Genomic DNA, 24,971 nt, shown 5'->3' with positions numbered 1-24,971 from the left:
ATCTTGATTTGTAGTAAGGAGATGCTTTTGCACCATTGATACAAGTGTCAAAGTGGCAAAGGCAGGTATTACCTTGTTATGATTCTGGGGTGGGTAATTGACCTTATAGCTCCCATAACATTGTTAAGTTATTTCTTAGACTGTGCCTTAGTCCATTTGACTGCTATAACAGGATACCATAGACTGGGTGGCTTATAAACAACAGAAATTTACTTCTGACAGTTCTGGAAACTGGCAAATTCAAGATCAAGGTGTCAGAAAATTTGCTGTCTGGTGAGGACCTACTTCCTCATTTATATTGATGGTTTCCTGTATCTTCACTGTGACCTCACATAGAAGGATGGACCAGGGGTGGGGTATCTCAGATTTATTTTTTTTTTTTTTTTAAATAATTTTATTTATTTATTTTTGAGTGTGCTGGGTCTTGGTTGCTGGGCAAGCTTTTAGCTAGTTGTGGTAAGTGGGGCTACTCTGTGGTTATGGTGTTTGGGCTTCTCATTGCAGTGGCTTTTCTTGTTACGGAGCACAGGCTGTAGCACGCTCGGGCTTCAGTCGTCAGGGCACGTGGCCTCAGTAGTACTCGCTCCAGGCTCTAGAGCACAGGTCAGTAGTTGTGGCCCACGGGCTCAGTTCCTCCGTGGCATGTGCAGTGTTCATGGACCAGGGATGGAACCCCTGGTCCTGCATTGGCAGGTGGATTCTTTGCCACTGAGCCACTGGAGAAGCCCCCTCTGAGACGTCTTTGATAAACACATTCATCCTATTCATGAAAGCTGGGCCGTCATAACCTAATCACCCCAAAGGCTCCTACCTCATGACATGATCACATTGGATATTTGGTTTCCTGTAAGAATTCTGGGAGGGCACAGAGTTGCAGTCTGTAGCAGAGTGTCACAGGGTGGTCCTGTCTGCTGTGTCTGTCATCCACCTTCACCCCAGTCCATTTCGTGCTTAAAGATTTTGCCTTTCAAAAACTTAAATCTAGAACATCTGAGGGCTCCATTGAACCTTTAGAGGTTCCCTATTGCCTTAATAAGATGACACACAAAACCTTACTATCCGTCTTAGTTTAATCTTTCCACGTTTAACATTTGCCACTCCAAAACTGCTAACTTAGTTATTATATTTGTTATGGTACTCTGTGATTAGTGATCATTGATGTTACTGTTGCAAAAAGATTATGGCTTACTGAAGGCTCAGGTGATGTTTAGCAGCTGAGCAACAATATTTTTTTAATGTATGTACAATGTTTTTTAGCCATAATGTTATTGCATACTTCACAGACTATAGTGTAAACATAACTTTAAGTGTACTGGGAAACCAAAAATTCATTGTGACATACTATTACTGTGATATCTTTATTGCAGTGGTCTGGGAGCAAGCTCTATCTCTGAACTGTGCCTTTACTTAGAATGCTAACTTTCCAGGACAAGTGCTTTCATGGCTTTGTTTAATACTTAAAAAGACTTAAAAATGAGGACTTATATCTTTTGTATATACGAGTTACATGCTGAGCCTTTCAAATATTAATTTTAATTATGATCATAAGAGAAAAGTTCTTTGGGACACTTGTGGTAACACATCATAGCAGAAAGATAGTTGTTATAAACTGTAGTATTTTAAGCATCTTGACATATAAAATAGCCATTACTTTTAATATGCTTTTTATTTATATATAAATAGTAATAATAGATAATAATAATTGTTGTTCAATTGCTCAGTTGTATGCAACTCTGTGACCCTATGGATTGCCCCAAGCAAGCTTTCCCTGTCCTTCACGCTCTCCCAGAGTTTGCTCAGCCTCTTGTTCATTGAGTCGGTGATGCCATCCAACCGTCTCATCCTCTGTTGGTCCCTTCTTGTCCTGCCCTCAATCTTTCCCAGCCTCAGGGTCTTTTCCAATGAGTCAGCTCTTCTCATCAGCTGGCAAAAGTATTGAGGCTCCAGCATCAGTCCTTCCAGTGAATATTCCGGGTTGATTTCCTTTGGGACTGACTAGTTTGATCTCCTTGCAGTCCACGGAACTCTTTAAGAGTCTTGTCCTGCACCACAGCTCAAAAGCATTAATTCTTCGGCATTTAACCTTTATGGTCCACCTCTCACATGCATACATGTCTACAGTAAAAACCATATCTTTGCCTATGCAGACCTTTGTTGGTGAAATGATGTCTCTGCTTTTGAATATACTGTCTGAAAAAGTTAAAGTGTAGTCTCTCAGTCATGTCCTACTCTTTGTGACCCAATGGACTGTAGCCTACCAGGCTCCTCCTTCCGTCTTTGGGCTTTTCCAGGCAAGGGTACTAGAGTGGGTTGCCATTTCCTTCTCCAGGGGGATCTTCCCAACCCAGGGATCGAACCTGGGTCTCCCAAATTGTAGGCAGATGCTTTTACCATATGAGCTACTAGGGAAGTCAGTGGTTTGTCATTGCTTTTCTTCCAAGGAACAAGAGTCTTTGAATTTCATGGCTCCAGTCACTGTCCACAGTGATTTTGGAGCTCAAGAAAATAGAATATGTTTCCATATTTTCCCCATCTCTTTGTCAAGAGTTGATGACACCAGATGCCATGATCTTCGTTTTTTTGAATGTTGAGTTTTAAGCCCACTTTTTCACTCCTCTTGCACCTTCATCAAGAGGCTTTTTAGTTTCTCTTCACTTTCTGCCATTAGGGTGGTATCATCTGTGAATCTGAGGTTGTTGATACTTTTCTTGGCAATCTTGATTCCAGCTTGTGAGTCATCTAGCCCAGCATGAAGTACTCTGCACATAAGTTAAATAAGCAGAGTGACAGTATACAGCCTTGACGTACTACTTACCCAGTTTTCCCCCAGTCTGTTCCGTGTCCATTTCTAACTGTTCCTTCTTGACCTAGATACAATTTTCTTGGGAAGCAGGTAAGGAGATCCTGGTATTCCTGTCTCTTTAAGAATTTTCCACAGTTTGTTGTGATCTGTATAGTCAAGAGTCTTCAGCGTAGTCAATGAGGCAGAATTAGTAATTTTTCTGAAATTCCCTTGCTTTTTCTGTGATCCTACAGATGTTGACCATTTGATCTCTTGTTCCTCTGCCTTTTCTAAATCTCACTTGTACATGTGGAATTTCTTGGTTCATGTACTGTTAAAGCCTGGCTTGAAGGATTGTGAGCATTACCCTGCTAACTTGTGAAATGAGCACAGTTGTACATTAGTATGAACATTTTTGGGCATTGCCTTTCTTTGGGATTGGAATGAAAACTGACTTTTTCCAGTCCTGTGACCGACCACTGCTGAGTTTTCCAAATTTGATGGCATATTGAGTGCAGCACTTTAACAGCACTATCTTTTATGATTTGAAATAACTCAGCTGGAATTCCATCACCTCCATTAACTTTGTTATATAAATGGTAATCTCTATATTTCTCTAATGTTAAAAGCTTATATGAACTGAATGTTGACGTGACTGCAGTGCAGTGCTGTTGAAAAATACCTGTTTCAGGACCTTGTAGTAAACTGATAGATGTAATACTTCTGCTTATTGGATTTTTTAAATCTTTATATTATTAATCACTTCATTTAGAAGGAAACACGTGAGAATGCATTTATAATTTTTTACAACCATTTTTTTATACATTAGAGGTAAGGTAAATGTGTTACATAGTTTTGCTAAAATGATTGTTAAGTTTAATTTTTTTTTAAAGCCAAATTTCTCAAAAGATGAACAGTAGCTAATTCAAACAGCATCGATTTTGGTTTTCCATAATTTTTTTTTTAATTCTTCATAAGAAAGTGATGGTTCTGATAATTCTAGAGGGTCAGTATTTCCCTCAAAATACATTAGTAGTACCTTTCATTACACAATATAGTAGTTGTTGCTCAAGGGCACAGTTAGTGAATAAGGGAGACATATATACCCCTATCCTTATGGAGCTTAAAGAAAGGTAGGTAAGCATTACATGAAAATTTCCTGGGATATAGACATGTTATGAGAGGGATTGTTTAGTTTCAGATATGGCCAAAAATACGTGCTGTACAAAATACAGTTACTGAATTTGATGAGACGTTACTCTTAATGGGTTTTGAAACAGCTGTTCTAGAGAATGATGGCAGCACTATGGTAGCGTAGCAATAGGAGCAGAGGGAGTCAATATTTAATTTACATGTCTACACTAAGGTGCTGAGCTGGGTTTTATAATTTTCCTTAAATTAAAACTATTCTATGATGTAGGTGCTGTTTTTTTTTTTTTTGCTGAAGTAATAGGCTCAGGTTAAATAATGAATACTTTTATTAACTGACTTTAAAAGGGAGATTTGAACACAAATCTTTTGCATTACTAAAATGTCTATCCTTTGGCACTCTGAAAATAATGAAAGCAAAAAGTTTAAATTGTATTTGAAGTTTTCCATGGAAAGAGGTTGAATGGTTCACCAAAAGCTAAATGACCAAGCCTAAGCAAAGAACTGCCATTTGCTTTCAATTTTTCTTAAAATAGGAAGGAGTAAAATGGGGGGAAAGGATCAATGACAAATCAAAAGGTTAATTGCATTTAACCTTTTAGAGAAAACATGGGAAGTGGAGGTGATAATGCAGTAGGCACAGAGAAACATGTATTACATGGCAGGAAAGAGATGGTCATACAATATTGAGGATACATGAGAGTGAAAAGCACAGTTTATACTGAGTTGTGTATATCTGTATCTGGCCTGCATTACTTGTATCTGTTAAACTGCAAATTAAAGAAGAGGAATGTATATCAGAGAGCAGCAGTTAGAAATCATAGAAACCAATACAGTTTGTGGTTTCCTTTTGAAATACTGAAATGGGTTACTATGCCCATTCTCCAGGGATCTTCCCAGCTCTTAAGTCTCCTGCTTTGGCAGGTGAGTTCTTTACCACTAGTGCCTCCTGGCAAGCCCAAAATGGGAATAATAATAGCATATACTGTTACTAGGTTTATTATGAAAGTAAACAAGTGAATATTGATAAAGCATGTAATGGGCATAAGTAAGTATTTGATAAGTAGTAAATGGATTTAACTTGTAATCGTGAGGAATAAAATTAAGTATATTCTAAAATGCTGTGTAATTATGAAGTGTTGCAAATGAGTCATATTTTTTATTTTCCTTCATTTTCTAGCAATATTTTTAAGTTTGGAGTTGTAGTTTCAGTGGGCAAAGTATGATTGGTTTGACAGGTTGAACAAAAGATTAAAAGGTGAGAAATTCCACGTGTTAAAAGGTATTTTCTAACTTCTGGGATATCAGATGTTGTGTGGAATAAATAAATAATGGCAGAAAATTACCCTCACTTACTGATGGCTAGCCAACACGTCTGAATCTTTGGTCCTACACTTAATATGAAATAATCAAAAGTAGAGCTAGTCTTTTTAGGTTTATATACATATATCTGCTTCCTTTTACTTTATAAGGCGGTCAAGAAGCAGATCAAGAAGGCGATCACATTCTAAGTCAAGGAGTAGACGACGATCCAAAAGTCCAAGACGGAGAAGGTCTCATTCGAGAGAGAGGGGTAGAAGGTCAAGAAGCACGTCAAAAAACAGGTACAGTAGAAAACTGTTAATAATGAGTGAGTAAAATTTCTCTGTAGTAGGAATTCTTGGCTATTTCTACTGCCTTTTTTCATTTCGTCTTTTCCATTCAACCATTGATAAGAATTCTGTGTTTCCAGCAACATCTTGTTATGCCAGAGTTTTTGGCAGACTGTCATGCCTTCTTAATTCTTCTTTATAGATCTCGTCATGAGCAGCTTTTTAGTATGAATTGGTATTGCTATATTTGTGACACTGAACCATACTTAAGAGTCTAATCCCGTGATTTGGGGCCAGTGAAGAATTAAAGTGAGGATTCACTGAAAATCAAAATATCCACACCTTAACATTGTATTTTGATTTAAACATTCATTCAGTAATTTGTTTTTCATACAGGGACAAACCCTTTGAAATTAGTAGGCCTAGTCTTGACTAATAGATTCAAAATCACTTTGTTTTTGTTTAAACCACCTTTAAAGTATCAAGAACTCTGTTACTTGAAAGTACTTAGATTTTTCCCTCCATTTTTAGCTGTCACACAGTATAATCTTGCAACACTTATTTTTTTAAACTGCTGTCTTTTATCTCTTTCTAAAATATTTACCTTAATTTTCTAGAAACAGCCCTATGTTTTATACTTTACCCATTTATGTATTTAATTATGTGATTAAAAGTAGTAAGAATCACAGCAAAAAGCAACAAAATTTATTTATTTATTTTTTCAAAATTTATTCTTGGTAAGCATATAACTCAACCTGGGACTTGGGTTTTGTGATAGCTTTACTGCATATTCAGCCTCTGCTAAGACTTTTAATCATGTTAGAGCTAGTCATCTCTTAATTCAGTCGATCAAACAAGCTTACTTAATGAACCATCTCTTATACAAAGAGCAGTTAGGCATTACTTCCCTTAAGGAAGTTTATCTAGGGGAGAAATTAATGTAATTACCAAGGAAGGGCCATTGTTAGGGATGTTGGAAGAGATTTATTGAGAGGTGACTTGAGTATTAAATTCTGATAGATTTGACTGAACTCAGGAGTGTGATTTCTGATAGAGAATACTTACAGGGTTAGCATGAATTCTTGAAATACGGAGTATGTTGGTGTAGAAGGACCAGGAAATGAGGTCAGGACAGTTGAGACAGATCACACTTTATGTGTGATTTGGCTTTATTGTTCACACTAAGGAGTTTACAACTGATCCTGAAGTCAGTGGGAATTAATTGAAAAGTGATGAGCAGAGAATATTTTCAGATATGTACTTTGAAAGATTTCTGATAAAGGGGTATAATATGAATTTGTGAAAAACATGACTGGGACCACTTAAGGGACCATTTAAGTAATATTGGAATTAGATAATGATCACTTGATTGAATAGAGAATATAACTGATGGAGCAGAGTGAGCAAAGATGGGAGGGAATGAAATAGAGAATATAGGGTGGAATTAGTTTAGAACAACTAAAGTGATACTTCAGTCTCTAAAGTTATAAAATAGTTGAAAATAGGTGTGTGTTTATGAGTATAAGGGTGTAAAAGACATTATATATGTGTAATGAATAAAAGTGCTGTGGGGAATAAAAATAAACTTAGAGAAATCTGTAAAAAGATTTAGAGTTGAGGTATGATTGTAGTACCAGTCCATTATGATTTTTTTTCCTAGTAGTATTGAGTAGCCCAGAATATATAATAGCAGGGCAAAAATTAGAAGACTGGCTTCATTCATGATAGATGTTTACATCAGGTGTGTGCTTTGAAAGAATAACTTAAAGGTTTTTATCAGAATACCATATCTTAAGAATGAGATTCCATTTCATTGTACTTTTGTTTTTAATTTGTATATATATTTTCTCTATTAACTGAATCTTTTAACACAGTAATAAATTGTTTTCATTTATTAGAGACAAAAAGAAAGAAGACAAAGAGAAAAAACGTTCCAAAACACCACCAAAAAGTTACAGCACAGCCAGACGTTCCAGAAGTGCTAGCAGGTAGGGTGGCATTATGAATTCTTGGTGTTATTTTTTAAACTTTGTTTACAAACTCATTAGGCTATGAACGTGAAATGTTTTCCAGTACAGAACTACATACTTCAATGGTGACGTTTTCTAAAGGCAATCTGTGAAGAATAAGTTTTCAATTCTTTATGGTATAGAGTTCGTTTAAAATAACATGGAATTCAACAGAGGTCAGTTTTTGTTTGTTCTATGCATTTCATATCCTAATTTGAACTGTTTGTGTGTTTTTTCCCCCAAGCATTTAATGGCTAAAGTATACTGCATTATATCACATTAGATTCATTTTATTACATGTTAATACTCAAAATAGTTTTATTTTCCATACATAATAGTTTGTTGATAAAGTAATTGGAGGCAAGGCAAGTTCTAGTTTGTGTCATTCTTAGAGTAGTTAACCTGCTATGGTGAAAATTTAGCATTGTAAACTTTCAGAAAGTGTATTTTTCATACTTAAACATGGCATTCATGTGATGGTAGAAAGGACTACCATGGTAGAAAGAAAATGGAGCCATACTTAAACTCCATTTTCTCCTATCTTGTTTACACATTTTACTACAGTGTTTGTTTTCTTAATCTTGATTATTTAAATTCACCTCAGGGCTCAAACTGTCTATAAAAATTAACTTAAAATGGATAAAACACTTAAACATAAAAACCAAAACTAAAACGCTCTTAGAAAAAAACATGTAAGTTAACCTTCGTGACCTGGAATTTGTCAGTGGTTCTCTACATATGACAAAAGTCATAAGCAACAAAAGAGAAATAGACAAGTTTGAGGATAATAAAAACTGAAGACTTTTTGTTTCAAAGAACACTGTTAAAGACAGCCCTCAGAGTGCTAGAAAAATGTTTCCAATAATGAACTTCTATCTAGAATATATTAAAAAACTTAAAACTCAGTCATAGAAAAAATGTAAAATTGTGCAGCTGCATTGGAAAAACAGGTTGGCAATTCCTTACAGACATTAAATTTAAGAGCGCTTTAACACAACAGTTTTGTTCCCAGCGATATGCCCAAGAGAAACAAAGACATGTCGGCATGAAAACTTAGACATGAATGTTCTTGGCAGCTTTATTCATAACCAAGAAGTCAACCCAAATATCCACTTAACACGGGTAAACAAAGTTGTACACTCATACAGTAGATTATTATTCATCTGTAAAAAGGAACCAAAGTAATGATAGATAGTACAATATGAATGAGCCTTGAAAACATGCCATGTTAAAGAAGCTAGTCACAGCAGACCACACATTGTATGATTTCATTCATATGAAATGTACAGGATGGATGAATCTATAAACTAGATTAGTGGTTGGAGTATGATAGCTAAAGACATGGGGTCTCTTCAGGGTGTTGAAAATTGTCTTTTTAAAAATTTTATGTATATATAAAGAAAGTGAAACCAGATAAAAGTGCTGAAGGAATACCAAAATAGGTCTAAGACAGCAAAGGGGCATAAAAGATGAGATGTGCAGTATGTATTCTATTACCTTAAAAACTGGAGGCATACATTATTTGTTTCTTTATTTAATGGACTTGTTCATAAGTGCCTTACTCTGCTTAATTATTGAATCATTCTTTTTTTATCATTTTTGGCTGCATTGGGTCTTCGTTGCTGGGCACAGGCTCTCTTGGGTGCAGCAAGCAGTAGCTACTCTCGTTGCTCTGTGTGGGCTTCTTATCTTGGAGCGCACAGCCTCTGGGGGCACAGGCTTCAGTCGTGGATGTGAGCTCTAGAGCTCAGGTTCCATCGCTGTGGCACAAGGGCTCAGCTGCTCCGTGGCATGTGGAATTCTTCCAGGCCAGGATTGAACCCATGTTCCCTGCATTGGCAGGTAGACTCCCAACCAGTGGACCACCAGGGAAATCCTGAATCATTCTTAAATTATGGCATATTCTATACATTTTTAATGAATACCTACTAACATGTTTGCAGCTGTCATACAGTCTATTATAGGTCACAGAAATAAAACTTTTTAAAGCCCATCTTTTCTAAGGAATATGGAATGTTTGTTACACAAAGCAGTATGAAAAAGTGTTACGTATACAACCCTGACAAGCTTAATAAATATTTGATGAAGGGAAAGTTCTGTGTAATGTTTCCAGGACAGGGTCATAGACAACTTGTGGTTTTTTGTTCTTTAAAGCTTTGAAGGCTGCTGAAAGGAAGACAAAGCGTATCGGGCTTATTTTTGTGTGTGTCTAAATCATATATTTTTATTAAAGTTTACTATCTTAAAGTTGTTACAGAATATTGACTTTATTCCCCATGTCATATAAGACATCCTTGAGTCTATCTTAAACTTAATAGTTGCTTGTCATTAGGTGGGTTTTTAAGTATAGTTGCTATACTATAGCAATTCCCAATTTTTAAAGATTATGCTCTGTTTATTGTTGTTATAAAATATTGACTATATTCCTTGTGTTGTAAAATATATCGTAGTAGCTTATTTTACACCTAATAGTTTGTGTCTCTTAATCCTCTACGTATAATGTCCCCTGCCTTTCCTCTTCCCAGTGGTAACTACTAGTTTTCTATCTCTGAGTCTGCTTTTTTGTTATATTCACTAGTTTGTTGTATTTTTCAGATTGCATGTGTAAGTTATATCCTACAGTATTTGTCTGTCTCTGTCTGACTTACTTCAGTTTGCTTAAATGCCCTCCATGTCCATCCATGTTGCTGCAAATGGCACAATTTCATTCTTTTTTATGGCTTACTAATATTCTCTTATATAAATAATAGCAATTTTCTTTATCCATTCTTCTGTTGATGAACAGTTACATAGCTTCTATATCTTGAGAATTATTAAAAAATGGTACTGTGAATATTGGGGTTACTTTTCTACCAGCTGTGTAGGAGGGTTCCGTTTTCTTTACACCCTCTCCAGCATTTATTATTTGTACACTTTTTGATGATGGCTGTTCTGACCACTGTGAGGTGATAGATAACTCATGGTAGTTTTGATTTGCACTTCTCTTAATAATTAGCAGTGTTGAGCATCTTCACTTTTGGCCATCCAGATGTCTTCTTTGGTGAAATGTTTAGGTCTTTGGCCCATTTTTTATTGTTTGTTTGATACTGAGCTGTCTAAGCTATTTGTGTATTTTGGGGATTAATGCCTTATCAGTCGAATTATTTGAAAATATTTTCTCCAATTCTGTAGGTAGTCTGTTTTGTTTTGTTTATGGTTCTTTTGCTGTGCAAAATCTCTAATTAAGTCCCATTTGTGTTTTTTTGCTTTTATTTACTTTAGGAGATGGATCCCAAAAAAAATTCGCTATGATTTATGTCAGAGAATGTTCTATTTATCTTTTCCTCCAGTTTTGTAGTATCTGGTCTTATACTTAGGTCTTTAGTCCACTTTATTTTTGGATATGATATTAAAGACTGTTGTGATTTCTTTCCTTTACACGCAGCTGGTTTTTCTAGCACCACTTACTGAAGAGACTTTTCTTCATGGTATATTCTAGCCTCCTGACACCATAAGTGTGTGGGTTTATTTCTGGACTCTTACTCTGTTTCATTGATTTATGTGTCTTGTTTTTGTGCCTGTACCATACTGTTTTGATTACTATAGCTTTGTAATATAGTTTGAAGCCAGGGAATATTCCTCCAGCTCTTGTTTCTTTTTATCAAGATTGTTTTGGCTATTCAAGGTTGTTTTGTTTCCATACAAATTTTTTAATTGTTTGTTCTAATTCTGCAGGAAATGCCATTGGTATTTTGATATGGATTGCATTGAATCTATAGATTACCTTGGGTGGTGTAGTCATTTTAACAGTATTGGTGCTTCCAGTCCAAGAACACAGCAAAACTTTCCATCTGTTTGTATTGTAGAAGCAGAACTTTTTTTAAGTTAATTTAAAGAGAAGGAGGTATATCTTAAAAAGCTTATTGCTCAGAATAGGGATTGGATTAGGGGCGTGGTTTGCTGGACAACAGGAAGTCAGTTTGATCCCGGTTTCCTGATGGCTCAGTGGTAACAAATCGGCCTGCAGTGCAGGAGAGGTGGATTTGATCCCTGGATCGGGAAGATCCCTTGGAGAAGGAAATGGCAACCCACATCAGTATTCTTGCCTGGAAAATCCCATGGATAGAGGAACTTGGTGGGTTTACAGTCCTTGGGTTGCAAGAGAGACTTAACTTGGCAACTAAACAACCACCACCACTAACTCTAGTTCTCTTAAGTTTTACCTAATGATTTAGAAGTAGTTTTGAATATTATTAGCAACTGCCTTTCATAACACAATATATTAATCTTTTACATGTTCTGTCCATTGACTGAATCTAAAGCTGGTTCTTTGAATAATAATTTACTTCAGACTTGAATTAGAACCTTTGTTATGAGCTTAACATTTCTGTTTGGGATCTTCCGAACCCAGGATTGAACCCGGGTCTCCCACGTTGCAGGGAGATACTTTACCATCTGAGCCACCTGGGAAGCCCTAACATTTCTGATGTTTTGATAACATCATGTCTTTAAGAATTGCTAGAAATTAGGGCATTAAAGGAAAGGCACATAGTTTGCCCCACAAAGTTGCCAACTTTTATTACCCATTTGCTTCTTCAGCTCAAAACAATATTTGAAAATGGAGTTTTCTGTTTCTAGTGGAGTTCCATTGTAGACACATCTGCTATGATGTGCCTGCATTTTTTGAATAACACTGTATTTTAAAGTCTAGTTTGCACATTTATTGTTCTAGAGAGAGACGACGACGAAGAAGCAGAAGTGGCACAAGATCTCCTAAAAAGCCTAGGTCTCCCAAAAGAAAATTGTCTCGCTCACCATCCCCTAGGAGGTAAGTGTTAATCTTTTATTGGATCTATCCTGTCTTTCAGGAACTGTTCTAGAATTTTTCTTCCTTCTCAGGAATTAAAATACTTAAGAATGTGCTGATACATTCTCTTCATGACTTGAGATTGTTATAATAAACACTGTTTATAATTGGGCATTTTAGACCTGTAATCAAGTTACAATTGTCTTCCCTATGTTACTTGCATATAGCTTGTGTCCAGTGATTTGAAATTGAATATTTGTTAACCTCCTTATAGCAGTGAATATCAAGCTTACCATCTAAAACAAATTTAAACTTATTGCTATTTAAATAGTGGCAAAAATTCGTGAGCATTTTGTTTTAAGCATCTTGTGAGCATTTTACTGTCATCCTAGACATAAAAAGGAGAAGAAGAAAGATAAAGACAGAGAAAGAAGCAGAGATGAAAGAGAGCGATCCACAAGCAAGAAGAAAAAAAGTAAAGATAAGGAAAAGGAACGGGAAAGAAAATCAGAGAGTGATAAAGATGTAAAAGTATGTTTACAAACTAATTTATTTTGGTGTTTTGGTTGATGTTGGTACTTTTAAAGAAGTGCTTTTCCTGTGAAGACGTTTACTTTTTTATTCTCCTTGGCAAAGCAGGTTACACGGGACTACGATGAAGAGGAACAGGGGTATGACAGCGAGAAGGAGAAAAAGGAGGAGAAGAAACCGGCAGAACCAGGTTCTCCTAAAGCAAAAGAGTGTTCTGTGGAAAAGGGAACTGGTGATTCACTGAGAGAATCCAAAGTGAATGGGGATGATCATCATGAAGAAGACATGGATATGAGTGACTAGACCATGCCTCTATGGGAATCTGTGTACATGCATCAGTGTCATTCCTGTGTGATTTCTTAATGCTGTATTTGTTCATCTCAAACCTAGATGTATACAGCTCTGAGTCATAAATGGTTATAAAGCTCCTGATGTTGATATTAGTTATTTACATCCAAAAGCTTTAAGGAAGATGATACAGGGGTAACCAATTCGTGACAGGGTGAAATTTGATTGAGTAACCAAGCAGTTTTACTATTCTGGTGCTGCTTCATAACAAAAATGAAAAGCTGCATGCATCTACAGCAGGCATGGATTGTTTATGTTGTATGATCTCCTTTATTAAGTAAGTTCACTTATAGTATTTCTAGAATTTGATTCATTGCCGTAATAGAGCCATGTAGGGAATGCACTGATTGCATGTTAATTGTGGCAGGAATATCCTAAATGTCATTAAAATCCTTCAACATGATGGATCTACTTATGGTCGTTTGTTGACATGACAAATTAACCTTCTTATAGTTACATCTGGAAATGAGCATTTGAAATAGATAATCCTTTAAGCCTTGTGGCTAAATTTTTGTGGCTTTTGTTTAACTTTGAAAGGTTATATATGCACTAACCTTTTTTGATGGCTATAATTAGGCTTTAATTACAGAAACAAGATTTCAAATGAAACTGTCTTTGGCAGTAAGTAAATAGCATATTTTGAAGTAGAGTTGTATACTTTTTCATAAGGTGTTTGGGAATTTTTTTTCCTAAAATAATTTATTCCATATCTACATCAGTGAAAGCTGTTTTTGCCTATCCTGAAGTCCATCTGTAAAAGAAAGTTAGCTCTTGTCCTGAGTTTGTTTTCCACAGTTTTATTAATTTGTTTTAATCTCATTGTTGGAAAAGGGGGATAGTGCATTTTAAATTGACCTTCATATGCTTTTAAATAAGACAAATCTACTTGATAATGTACTTTTTATTTGATCTCAAGTTGTATAAAACCAATAAATTTTGTGTTACTGTTACTGCAATAGTAATCTTATGCACACAGTGATTCCATGTTAAATGCAAAGTAGTTAGGCAACTGTTTTCTTACAGGAGTTTTCAAGCTTTACTTTTGTGCAGTAAAAACAAAAGTAGGCTACAGTCTGTGCCATGTTGATGTACAGTTTCTGAAATTGTTTTACATGACTTTGATAATAAAACCCTTAAACTTATGTTTATGTTCTGTAAAAACGTACTTGTATTTATTTACATTGTTGAATGTATGACATTTACCTCACTCATTTTACAAATCAAGTTCTTTCCCCTTGCAGACCACATATTTTAATATAGCAGTAAGATGAGATCCATCAGTAGTGATCAGTTGCCATCGGAATTGTCAAAATTAGTTTAATTTCTAAAACAGTCTTTTTAAGTGTAATTTTCTTTCTTATCTTTTGGGTGTAGGATTTGCGTTGAAGCAATGAACTTTAGGATAAATGATCCCACCTATATCTAGTAAATTTATATTTTTGGTGAATATAAACATAACTTTTCTGGAATAGTATAGAAACTCAATGGTATGTATCTACTGTACAGTACTAAATAGTATATTTATTCATTTATGAAATGAGTAGTGTTTGAGTGGCCGGGATTAAGGGGAAAATGAGACTTGGAATTGTAGCTTTTATCCAAGTTACAGTATGATTTTTTTTTTAATCTTTTAAAGTTGAAATGCCGTATAGAAAAGCACCATTGTTTTTACAGTTTGTAGTAACTTTTTAAAGATTTTATGGAAAGGAATTTTGTCTATAGTAAGACATTGTAGTAATGGTCCGAATAATCACTGCATTTTTAAACACAAAGTTAAACGCAAATGACATTTCTTTAAACTTTAAAAAAAAAATTTAGTAGAAAAAAGTCTAAAAGGTTGAACCATATGATATTGTCTTTTGTAAGTCAGAAACAAGTAAAATATTGGCAGTTTCACTTGGTTAAGTCTAATTTTACTCATTCTATTCCCTTTTAGTCTGAATACAAAGTATGCTAATTTCTCAAAAGGGATTAAGAAATTTTTGGCCTTAAATAGTGCTACTGACATAAGATACTACCATGAAAGGGAATCTATATTTAGGTTATTTTTCAGTGAACATTTATGCACAAAGGTAGAGTTGCAGGTTACATGAGCCTTTAATACAGATGAGTTGAAATCAAGTGAACACTGCCTCCACACTGAGTTTTGTTCTGTATTTGATAGTAAAAATGATTTAAAAATAAAAGTGGTTTTGTTAGAAAAATGTTTGTGCTATTTATTTGCTTAAATTCTTCAAGAGTGGATGAAGGTAGTGGCCATGGAAGGGTCCAGTCGTGAACTTCGGCTTCAGTTACAGCTGGGGACCTGCCTTTCTTACTCATGTTTAAAATGGGGAGTAATAGTTACCTTGTAAAGTAGTTAAAAATGTAGCTCTCTACACCGGGGTCAGTATGTGGTACCTACTCTTCAATTATGACTCTTCTCAAAGCTATGTAAAATTTTAGTTTGGGGTAATGGTTTAGCAAAAGCACAAGGATAAATTTCTTGCAGTGATGACTGTTACCCTTTGTTTTTGTGAATATAGATTTTGGATAATAAGCTTCCTGGTAGTGATTTCTATGTGGTAGAAAAAACTATAGTCATTTAAGGGAAAGAAAAACTCACCGGGCACTGTGAAAACTAATTTTACATTTACCTTGGAGCTGCATCTTAAAACAGGTTCTACTGTTGTTACCATATAGGCTGCAATAGCCAGCTTTTCCTCTGATAGAGCAATACCACTTTCTTCACTTGGGCACCTGATTAAGTGGTCTATGCTGTTTGAAGTGTTCTGTGCTGGGATTAAGATTAGTGTTCTTTTCCTTCTGTCTCAAGTCTAGCTAATGCATCTCACTCCTATCTAAAATACTTCTCTAATCAAGTACTTGTAGTTGTATTTAAATATGGATGTAATGGAGATGCTATTGGTACTTTCAGAATGTCTGTTACAGAGGTAGTTTTTAAATGAGACTATTGCAGTTATTGATTCTGAGTGTTCTATTTTTGTTCCTATGTTAGTATCAAAGAATACCTAAAATTCATTCAGACATTCTTTAGCAAAAATAACTCACGTGTGAACCATGCTAATTCTTTACCAGTGGGGATATCTGTGAGAAAAGTAAAATTTACAGTAGGTGTTAAATACCAGGTTTGGGAAGACAAGCATCAGGTTAGCATTGTATAGTTTTGCTCTTCTTTTCAGTCAGCATTCAATCCAGGAAGCAGAATGACTCAAAGATTTGTTACAGAGATTTGACCTTAATTGTGGGAACTGGTTTAATGGTCTCAAAATTGTCTATAGCATGCATCTGATGCTGGAGACTCAAGCCCACAGGAGTCAAGAAAAGCAAAGCAGGCTGGCTGGAGGGGTTGAGATTAAATTGAAACCAAAAGCTGGAACCTACAAGGATGAACTAAAATGGCTAAAAGTCTATGCACTGTAGGTGCTATAGCCAGAAGTACTATTCTAAAATGAGCTATAACAGTTTTTAAAACTCATCACAGGTATCCCTTCATGGCATTAACCATCACATTATTGGGAAGTAATTATCCTCCAATTAAAATTAAAGATATCACAATCACATATCAAAAAAGTTTCACTGTCAGTTGTCTTTTAAAGTTCCCAAATTTAGGTATTTTGGAAAAAATACATTTTGGTAATTTTGGAAAATATCGTTGAGATACCTTTTGCTGGAGCTAACAGTACAGGCATATTGTGTTCATACTAATCAGTGACTGTCTCAGTTCAATAGTAAAGGTTAGCATACTACAAATAGGACTTCTAATTCACCTAGATTTTTACAACTGTTTGTCTCAACCATGTTGTGTGTTGGGTCACTCAGTCGTGTCTGACTGCCTCCCCATGGACCGTAGCCCACCAGGTTCCTATCCATGGAATTCAGGCAAGAGTACTGCAAAGGGCAGCCATTCGCTCTTCCAGAGGATCTTTTGACCAGGTCTTCTGCATTGCAGGCAGATTCTTTAGCATCTGAGCCACCAGGGAAACCATGTTGGTAAATAAAAAAATATGAATGAACAAAAGGAAGCACCCCTTAATTTAGTATTTTCTTTAGTCCTTTGTGGCCTCGAAACAAGCTATGTCTGCTGTAGGCTAAGTGGAAACTAGGGAGAAACTTTAGTAAAACACTTGTTATTCACCACCCTTCCCTCAAGATGTGAATGATAAGTTGTGCATGAATAACACTATGAAAACATCTTTACTTGTTTGAGTGGGGCTCAATACCAGTTCTAAGAAGGAGAAAGAAACTGAATAGTTTTTCAGCTTCTGTTGGCTATCAGCTTCTCTGAAAAGTGTTCCATTTCCAGACCATGTGTAGCTATACTCAAAATAATCAGCATCAGTTTTCTGCCTCCCTCTTAATTTTCTGTACATGAATGTCTAGTCTACAGAGAGAGGCAAATTGTCTTTAGGAAATTTTCTTTAAGACAAAACTATATTCTTTTGAAACCATAGTGGTGGCGGGATATATTGAGCCTTTTAAGTGGCCATTTAAGGTAGTCATTTTATAGTCCAATTTTCAAACAAGTTTTTTAATCACAGATGGAAGGCATAGAAAATTTTATGAACCTATATTATAAAACTTAGATTTTTCATGTAAGAGTATCAAAATATAAAGTGTTTATCTACTTGAAAACAGCATATAGCTTCACTCATTAGCTGGATTAAAAGGCACATTTTGAAAAGTAATATTGTGAAAAGTTTATTTGCATTAAATAGCTCCTTATTTTTACCATCATAAGAGATAGTGACATATACCTGTCCTTTGTGATCAGATAAAAGACATTCTGGAATGGATAATTTCTTTCTACTATTATTTATGAGAGAAAGTTAAAAAACAAAATCCAAGTGCAAAAGTTTTCAGTAGTCTTCCTACCTCCAGTGTACCCCGGCAAAACTCACAGCTTGTAGGAATTGTTAAGTCCTAAGCTGCAATGTACCAATTTTTCCCCCACTGAATTAATCAGTACAAAAAAGATCTGCAGTATATTCCTGAAAGTGTACCATATTCCCACAAAGTAAGGGAGCCTAAGAGCAACAGTGATCATTCATTGCCTCTCAGTCTCTCAAAACTTCATATAATCACTGACAGGCTAATAGAATCTCTAAGTCACTTGATCAAAACATTCCCAAAATAATAGGGATCAACTTCTATTCAATAAACCTAGTATGGGTTTACCCACTCTTTCCACAGAGTTGAACAGACCCACATAAGAGTAACTGGTCTTTGAATTTTTAACTATGATTATTTTTCATCATATAAAAATGTATTTAATAAACTGTCAACATATGCAATGTAGTAGGTATCAGCATGGAAGATGCAGCTTCAAAGACATTTATTATAAAATTTCTTATGGTTGATGCTTTGGATTTTTAAATAAATCATCTCTTCAATAAAGGTCTCTAAACTCATTCAAATTATTTAAAATCCTGGAAAAAGTTTAAATTACTGATCACTCTAAAAAAACTTGACATCCATTCTGACACATTTCTCAGGATACATTTAAAAAACATTTCTTCAGCTAAGTTCTTTAATGTAACATAACATTTTATGACTGTTAATACATTATTCTCCCTAATTTATTTTCATTCTTGGACCTTCAAACCATCTTGGAATAAGTATGAAAGATTTTAAGTGCAAAAATGAATAATGCATGATTTAAACACTGTGGAGGTAATTAAAATCAATAAATATTTTCTTGTGACTTAAAAAAATAACAGTAGGAATTGTCAATCTTGAGTATGTTTCTGGAATTTAACTTGTAACAAATATATTCTGTTATATAAAATGTTTTTACCTTATTTTGAAAGCATTAAATATGTAGGGATGTCCAAAATATGTGGATTGTATTTAAAACTGACACAAATGCATCCATATACCACTAAAAATAAACGAAATAATCAGAATGATGTGCACTTATTAGGAAGCAAGTTTAAATATTTGGAATTTCTTTAAAGTGCTCAGATTTGGAAGAAGAGTATTTTTAAGCATGCTAACTGTACCTTATCATGAACACAAAAAAGGACTTTTAAACTCAAGTTTAGAAAAAAAAAAATCGAGGTTCTATGAAAGGAAGATTAGTAACAAACATTTTCCATTGAAGAAAGAATTCAGGTAAAAACAAATAGCACCACGATGAATTGCACTAAGGTGCTAAAGGAGGTACCTTATTCCCTGCAGAGTGACCGCTCCTTCTGAAATGTATTGCAACATATAAATGCAACTGTTTAATGGTTACCATTTGGTTCATTCATCTACAGAAAACTGCATTCCTTCTAGTTCATTATATTGAACGAACATTCAAATTACTGAACTATACATAATGTTACATACTTTACATTTTATGAAAACAAAGCTTGAAGGAATATTTATAAAGGTCACCTTGAATATAAGATGACAAGTTTAAAAGGGCTTCATATCTCTTAAGACATTTAATTTATGTTAATGGTCCAGGAGTGTTTTAGATATAGATATATGCATATATATTTCAACAAGAAGTGTAAAAATTTTTAAAAACAAATCACAGCACTCATAGCTGTTTTACATAAGAAGGACTTGGGGTCATTAACGTGTCAAACTATTACATTTATAATATGTATATTTTTAAAAAGACTGAAAATGGCACATCAGGAAACTTGCTGAAATTCTTATTAGAGGCCCATTTCATTATATCACTGATGTGTCAAGTCAACATAATTCCCTTTTCCTCGAAGGCATTTGTCCCTTCTATTTGGATTCACTCTGGGGTCTCTGCATTCTCTAGCTTTCCTTGGTTGAATGGCATCATCTTCTGTGTCAGTTAAAGATCAGGAAAACGGCTTGGGTCTTCCTTGTAGTCTTCGGGTATGGTGAAGATGGAGCCATCAAATTCATCATATCGAAACTCCTGAAAAGTCACAGTGGCTGTGATCGTAGGAAACACGGGTATATCTAGAGAGGACAATTAATGGTAACACTGTAAAATGAATGGTAACTTATTTATAAACAATGAAATACGATAAGAGAAATATATACATTCCTTAAAATGTAAGAAAGCATTATTCAGGAACCAGACAAACCCTAATACATGTCTAATATGAGTGTGTTTGGCAGGGGTGAGGGATGTGGGGAGAGAAGTTTGGCTACTCATGAGGAAGGAAAGACACCAAGGCATCAAGAGTTACATCAAAAAATCAAGGTCTCACTGCTCCCCAGTCTTAGAACTATAATGGCGGATTCCACTAGACTATTTTTTCTTTTTCTTGGGGCAAAGGGATGGCTGGATATATTTGTACTTTTTTGCATTCTGGTATATTTTCTTCAGAATGTAGTGTATAGATTCTGAATCTGAGCTGATTTTTTTTTCATTTAACACATGAAATGCACTCATCCTTTTTTTTTTTTAAACACTAAAAACAATCCATCACTTAAATATATGAGATAAAGATAATCTTGTCGGAATTGGAGTAATAATCATACTAACAGCCTAATATTTTTCTAAATAATATACATTTCTAGCTGAAACTGAGTTAAATCTGACATCAAAAATGACCAAACGGGACTTCCCTGGTGGCGCAGTGGGTAAGAAACTGCCTGCCAAAGCAAAGGACATGGGTTCAGTCCCTGATCTGGGAAGGTTCCACATGCCATGGAGCAGCTAAGCAGGACCACTGCACCTAATGAGCCCCGTGCTCTAGAGACCACGAGCTGCAATCACAGCCTGCGCGCCTAGTCTGTTCTTTGCAACAAGAAAACCACTGCAGTGAGAAGCCCTTGCACTGCAAGGAAGAGTAGTCCCAGTTTACAGTAACCAGAGAAAGCTCGCGCAAAACAACGAAGACAGCACAGCCAACAATAGATAAAGGAATACATTTATTTTAAAAAATTTAAACCTTGAAATTTGATCACTCTGCTTAGTTTTATTCCTAACACAATTTATTGGAAAGAACACAAATTATAAAACCTGGGTTGATTCCTACAAGTCATTTAACTTATCAGGCTCAAGGATTTCATCTACGAGATAAACTTGAAAGCCTCCTTAAAATTCTGAAATGATTCTATGAAAGCTAAGTTGAATGTCTGTCTAGGATAAAGGCATACCATAAACTAAGTCTGACTGTTACAAACCTAGTATTTTATTGCAGAAAGTAATATTCTCATAAAAAAAAAATAAACACAGAAATCAACATAAGGATTACAGTTTTTCCAGTTATTTCTGAGGAAAAGATCATTCATTGCGGCCTACTGAGTGAAGATTCTGTTCTGATTCAGAGTTCAACAAATTAAGGCCTGTTGCCTAGGCCTTGCAAGGCCTATGAGCTAGAAAAGATTTTATATATTTTAATGGTTTAAAAAAAATGTTTCATACAGATAAAATTACATGAAATTCAAACATCATTGCCCATAGTAAAGTTTTATTGGAACACATGGTTTACTTACTATCTATGGCCGTTTTCATTCTCTAGTAAGAGATAATAGTTGTGACAGAAACCATATGATCTTCCAAGTCTAAAATATTTGCTATCTTTCAGAAAAAGTTTGCTGACCCTTGTTTTAGGCAATGGATATAAATGGCAACCCACTCCAGTATTCTTGCCTGGAAAATCCCATGGAAAGAGGAGCCTTGTAAGCTACAGTCCATGAGGTCGATTTCACTTCACTTCATATACCAGCAAACAGGAGAAAAGAAATCATGCATTTAAGGAGATTACATTCTGGTTAGGAGATCCAGACAATAAGTAAAGAGTAACTGTGACTTAGGATCCAGAAAAAAACAAAGCAAGCTGTGGCATAGGCAATTTCATTGTTGAGGGTAAGAGTTCTTGATTAGGGTTCAAAGGCAAACCTCAATAAAGTGACTTTTCAGCAAAGACCTGAGAAAAGAAACTATACAGTTGCCTAGAGGAAGAAAATTCTAAGTAAAGTGAGTAAGGAAAAAAGGGGGGGAAAGCCCTAAAATCAAACAGTTATGGTTTATTCTGGGGACAGGTGGGAGATCGGTTTGACTACAGCCAAATGAGTTAGGGACAGATGAGGTCTGAGGAGAAGGCAGCCAGATCAAGTGGGGTTTAAGTCAAGGAAAAGTCTTTGGCTTTTACTCTGGATGAGATGGAAATCAATGGACGGTTGTGAGCATACTAGTAACACGTTTGAATTAAGTTTGGACAGAGATAATGAGAATATAATGTAGGGTGACAAGGATAACAGGAGAGAGGTGTTCCAGAAGGAGCAGTCAGGGCAGCAGGAAGAAAATCCAGAGAGAACTCTATCTCAGAAGAGATGAAGAGAATCTGCACCAAGAAGCTGGGCTGTTTCTAACTTAAGGCTGTTACAAACTTATTTTTGTATATAGGCTTTTATGTGAGTGTATCTTTACTTTTCTGGGACAAAAGGCTAGGAATGCAATTGCCTGACTGCATGGATGTTAGATGGTTAGTTTTTATGTTGTTTTTTTCTTTTTTTTAAGAAACAGCTAAACCGTTTTCTAGAGTGGCTGTACCATTTTACATAACCACCAGCAATGTATCAGCGATCATCCAGTTTCTTCACATCTGCACTAACATCTGGAGTTGTCACAATGTTTCGGTTTCTTAAAATAGTACTATTTGTTTATTTTTGGCTGTGGTGGGTCCTTGTTGTGCTCATGGACTCATCCCGTTGTGGCAGGCGGGGGCTGCTCTCTAGTTACGCGCAGACTGCTCATTGCAGTGGCTTCTCTTGGACTCGCGGGCTCCAGAGCGCAGGCTCAGTGGTGGCGCACAGGCTGTTTCTGTGGCATGTGAGCTCTGCCCAGACCAGGAACAGGCGTCCCCTGCATTGGCGGGCAGATTCTTAACCGCTGGACCATCAGGGAAGCCCCAACAATGTTTTATTTCAGCCATTCTGTTAGGTGTATATAATGATCTCACTGTGGTTTTAGGCTTCCCTGGTAGCTCAGCTGCTAAAGAATCTGCCTACAATGTAGGAGACCCCGCTTCGATTCCTGGGTCGAAGATCCTCTGGAGAAGGGATAGGCTACCCACTCCAGTATTCTTGGGCTTCCCTTGTGGCTTAGCTGGTAAAGAATCCGCCTGTAATGTGGGAGTCCTGGGTTCGATCCCTGGGTTGAGAAGATCCCCTGGAGAAGGAAACGGCTAACCACTCCAGTATTCTGGCCTGGAGAATTACATGGACTATCCATGGGGTTGCAAAGACTTGGACATGACTGACCAATTTGCACTTTATTTGTTTCACTGTGGTTTTAATTTTTTGTTGTTTTTCAGTTGCCAAGTCATATCTGAAATTTTGACATTTGTAAATTTATTTTCATACAGTTCAATATATTCTTTTCCCTTGAGATTTCACCAATGACCCATATATTATTTAGAGGAGTGCATAACAGAATACCACAAACTGGAGATTCTCCTGTTATTATTTCTAGTTTGACTCTACCGTGAGTGGTTTTCCATTCCTTTTCAATTCTTAAGGTTTGTTTTATAGCCCAAGACACAGCCTATCCTGGTATATGTTCCATAAGTATTTAAAAAAAAAGTGTTCTCTGCTGATGTTGGGTAGCGTGGTCCCATAGATGCCAACTAGGTGCTCTGGTTTATGGTGTTACAGAGCTGGTCTATAATATCCTTGCTGATTTCCTTTCTAGTTGTTCTGTCAACTGTTGAGAGAAGGATGCTGCAGACTCTAATTATAATTGAAAATCTATTTTCCTTTCATTTCTTTCAGTTCTTGCTTCACCATCCTGTAGTTTTGTTGTTTGGTGTATACATATTTAAGATTCTTTTCTTCTTCATTGACTGATACCTCTTTGTTATATAATACCCCTCCCCCCGTAATTTTCTTTACTCTGAAATCTACTTTTTCTAATATTAATGTATCTAGTCCTGTTACCCTTTGATTCATCTTTGCATGATACATCTTTTTCCACCCATTCATTTCATTTTCAACTTGCCAAAATCATATTTGAAGGGAGCTTCTTGAAGAGAGCATGTAGTTGAGTCATGGTTTTTAATCTATTTTTCCAATCTATCTTTTAAATGGTCGGTTTAGACTGTTTACATTTAATGGAATTATTTATATACTAAGACAATTCTGCTATTTTATTGCTTTTTCTGTCGTCTCTTTTTTCATGTATTTTTCTTGCTTTCCTGTAGCTTACAGGAATACTGTTTATTTATTTGTTTACTTTTGGCTGCACCATGCAGTATGCAGAACTTCCCTGACCGCGGATCAAACCCCATACCCGCTGCAGTGGAAGCATGGAGTCTTAACCACTGGACCACCAGAGAGTCCTGACATGACTACATTTTAGAATTTTATTTGTGTTTATCGATAGTATTTTTGAGTATATCTCTTTGTACACCTTTTTTGGTGGCTGCTGTAAGAACACCTTATATATAACTAATTTATCATTGGCTCCTGATTTCATCATTTTAGTAGTTCAAGTGATGGAGAAAAACCTCGCCTCCCTTTATCTCCTTTTCATTTTCCGCTATTTATAATATAACTACAAAGAGAAAGAATGGAGAGATAAAAGTAGACTGGAGTAACCTGGCTATGAAAAGCAACGGTTAAAAGCAAGTGCTGGGTAGGTTGGAGCGAAAGGGATTATTTTATTAGATTGGTTGAATTTTTCTCTGAAGTTTGGCCATCTTCCCTCACCTCCCTGACCCTGACTTTTTTTTTTTGGCCACACCATACAGCTTGTGGAATCTCAGTTTCCAAACCAGGGACTGAACCCAGGCCATGGCAGTGAAGGCCCAGAATCCTAACTACCAGGCCACTAGGAAATTTCCTAGACT

General features: G+C 35.8%; 2 protein-coding genes across 8 annotated transcripts in view; one reads left to right on the top strand and one right to left on the bottom strand.

Moving 5' to 3' along the window:
- Positions 1 to 14,339, top strand: part of SRSF11 (serine and arginine rich splicing factor 11) — a 50,167-nt gene extending 35,828 nt beyond the window's left edge. For 4 of the 7 annotated variants that reach the window (XM_065911090.1, XM_065911082.1, XM_065911119.1 and 1 more), the window contains 5 exons: positions 5,404 to 5,535; positions 7,422 to 7,511; positions 12,223 to 12,339; positions 12,711 to 12,849; positions 12,955 to 14,339. In XM_065911090.1, the coding sequence (XP_065767162.1) occupies positions 5,404 to 5,535; positions 7,422 to 7,511; positions 12,223 to 12,339; positions 12,711 to 12,849; positions 12,955 to 13,152 (676 nt within the window). In that variant the 3' untranslated portion in view covers positions 13,153 to 14,339. The remainder of the gene's footprint in view (positions 1 to 5,403; positions 5,536 to 7,421; positions 7,512 to 12,222; positions 12,340 to 12,710; positions 12,850 to 12,954) is intronic. The other 3 variants (XM_065911128.1, XM_065911098.1, XM_065911108.1) reach the window with 3 other exon arrangements.
- Positions 14,340 to 15,529: 1,190 nt separating this feature from the next.
- The window catches only part of ANKRD13C (ankyrin repeat domain 13C), a 99,332-nt gene continuing 89,890 nt past the window's right edge, over positions 15,530 to 24,971 (bottom strand). The window contains exon 13 of the mRNA XM_065911068.1: positions 15,530 to 20,127. Within this exon, the coding sequence (XP_065767140.1) occupies positions 19,997 to 20,127 (131 nt within the window). The 3' untranslated portion in view covers positions 15,530 to 19,996. The remainder of the gene's footprint in view (positions 20,128 to 24,971) is intronic.

Source organism: Muntiacus reevesi, chromosome 1, assembly GCF_963930625.1.
Source record: "Muntiacus reevesi chromosome 1, mMunRee1.1, whole genome shotgun sequence".
In the NCBI taxonomy this organism is placed as follows: Eukaryota; Metazoa; Chordata; class Mammalia; order Artiodactyla; family Cervidae; genus Muntiacus; species Muntiacus reevesi.
Note: the sequence above shows the minus strand (reverse complement) of the source record. Positions and strands in the feature narration are given on the sequence as shown.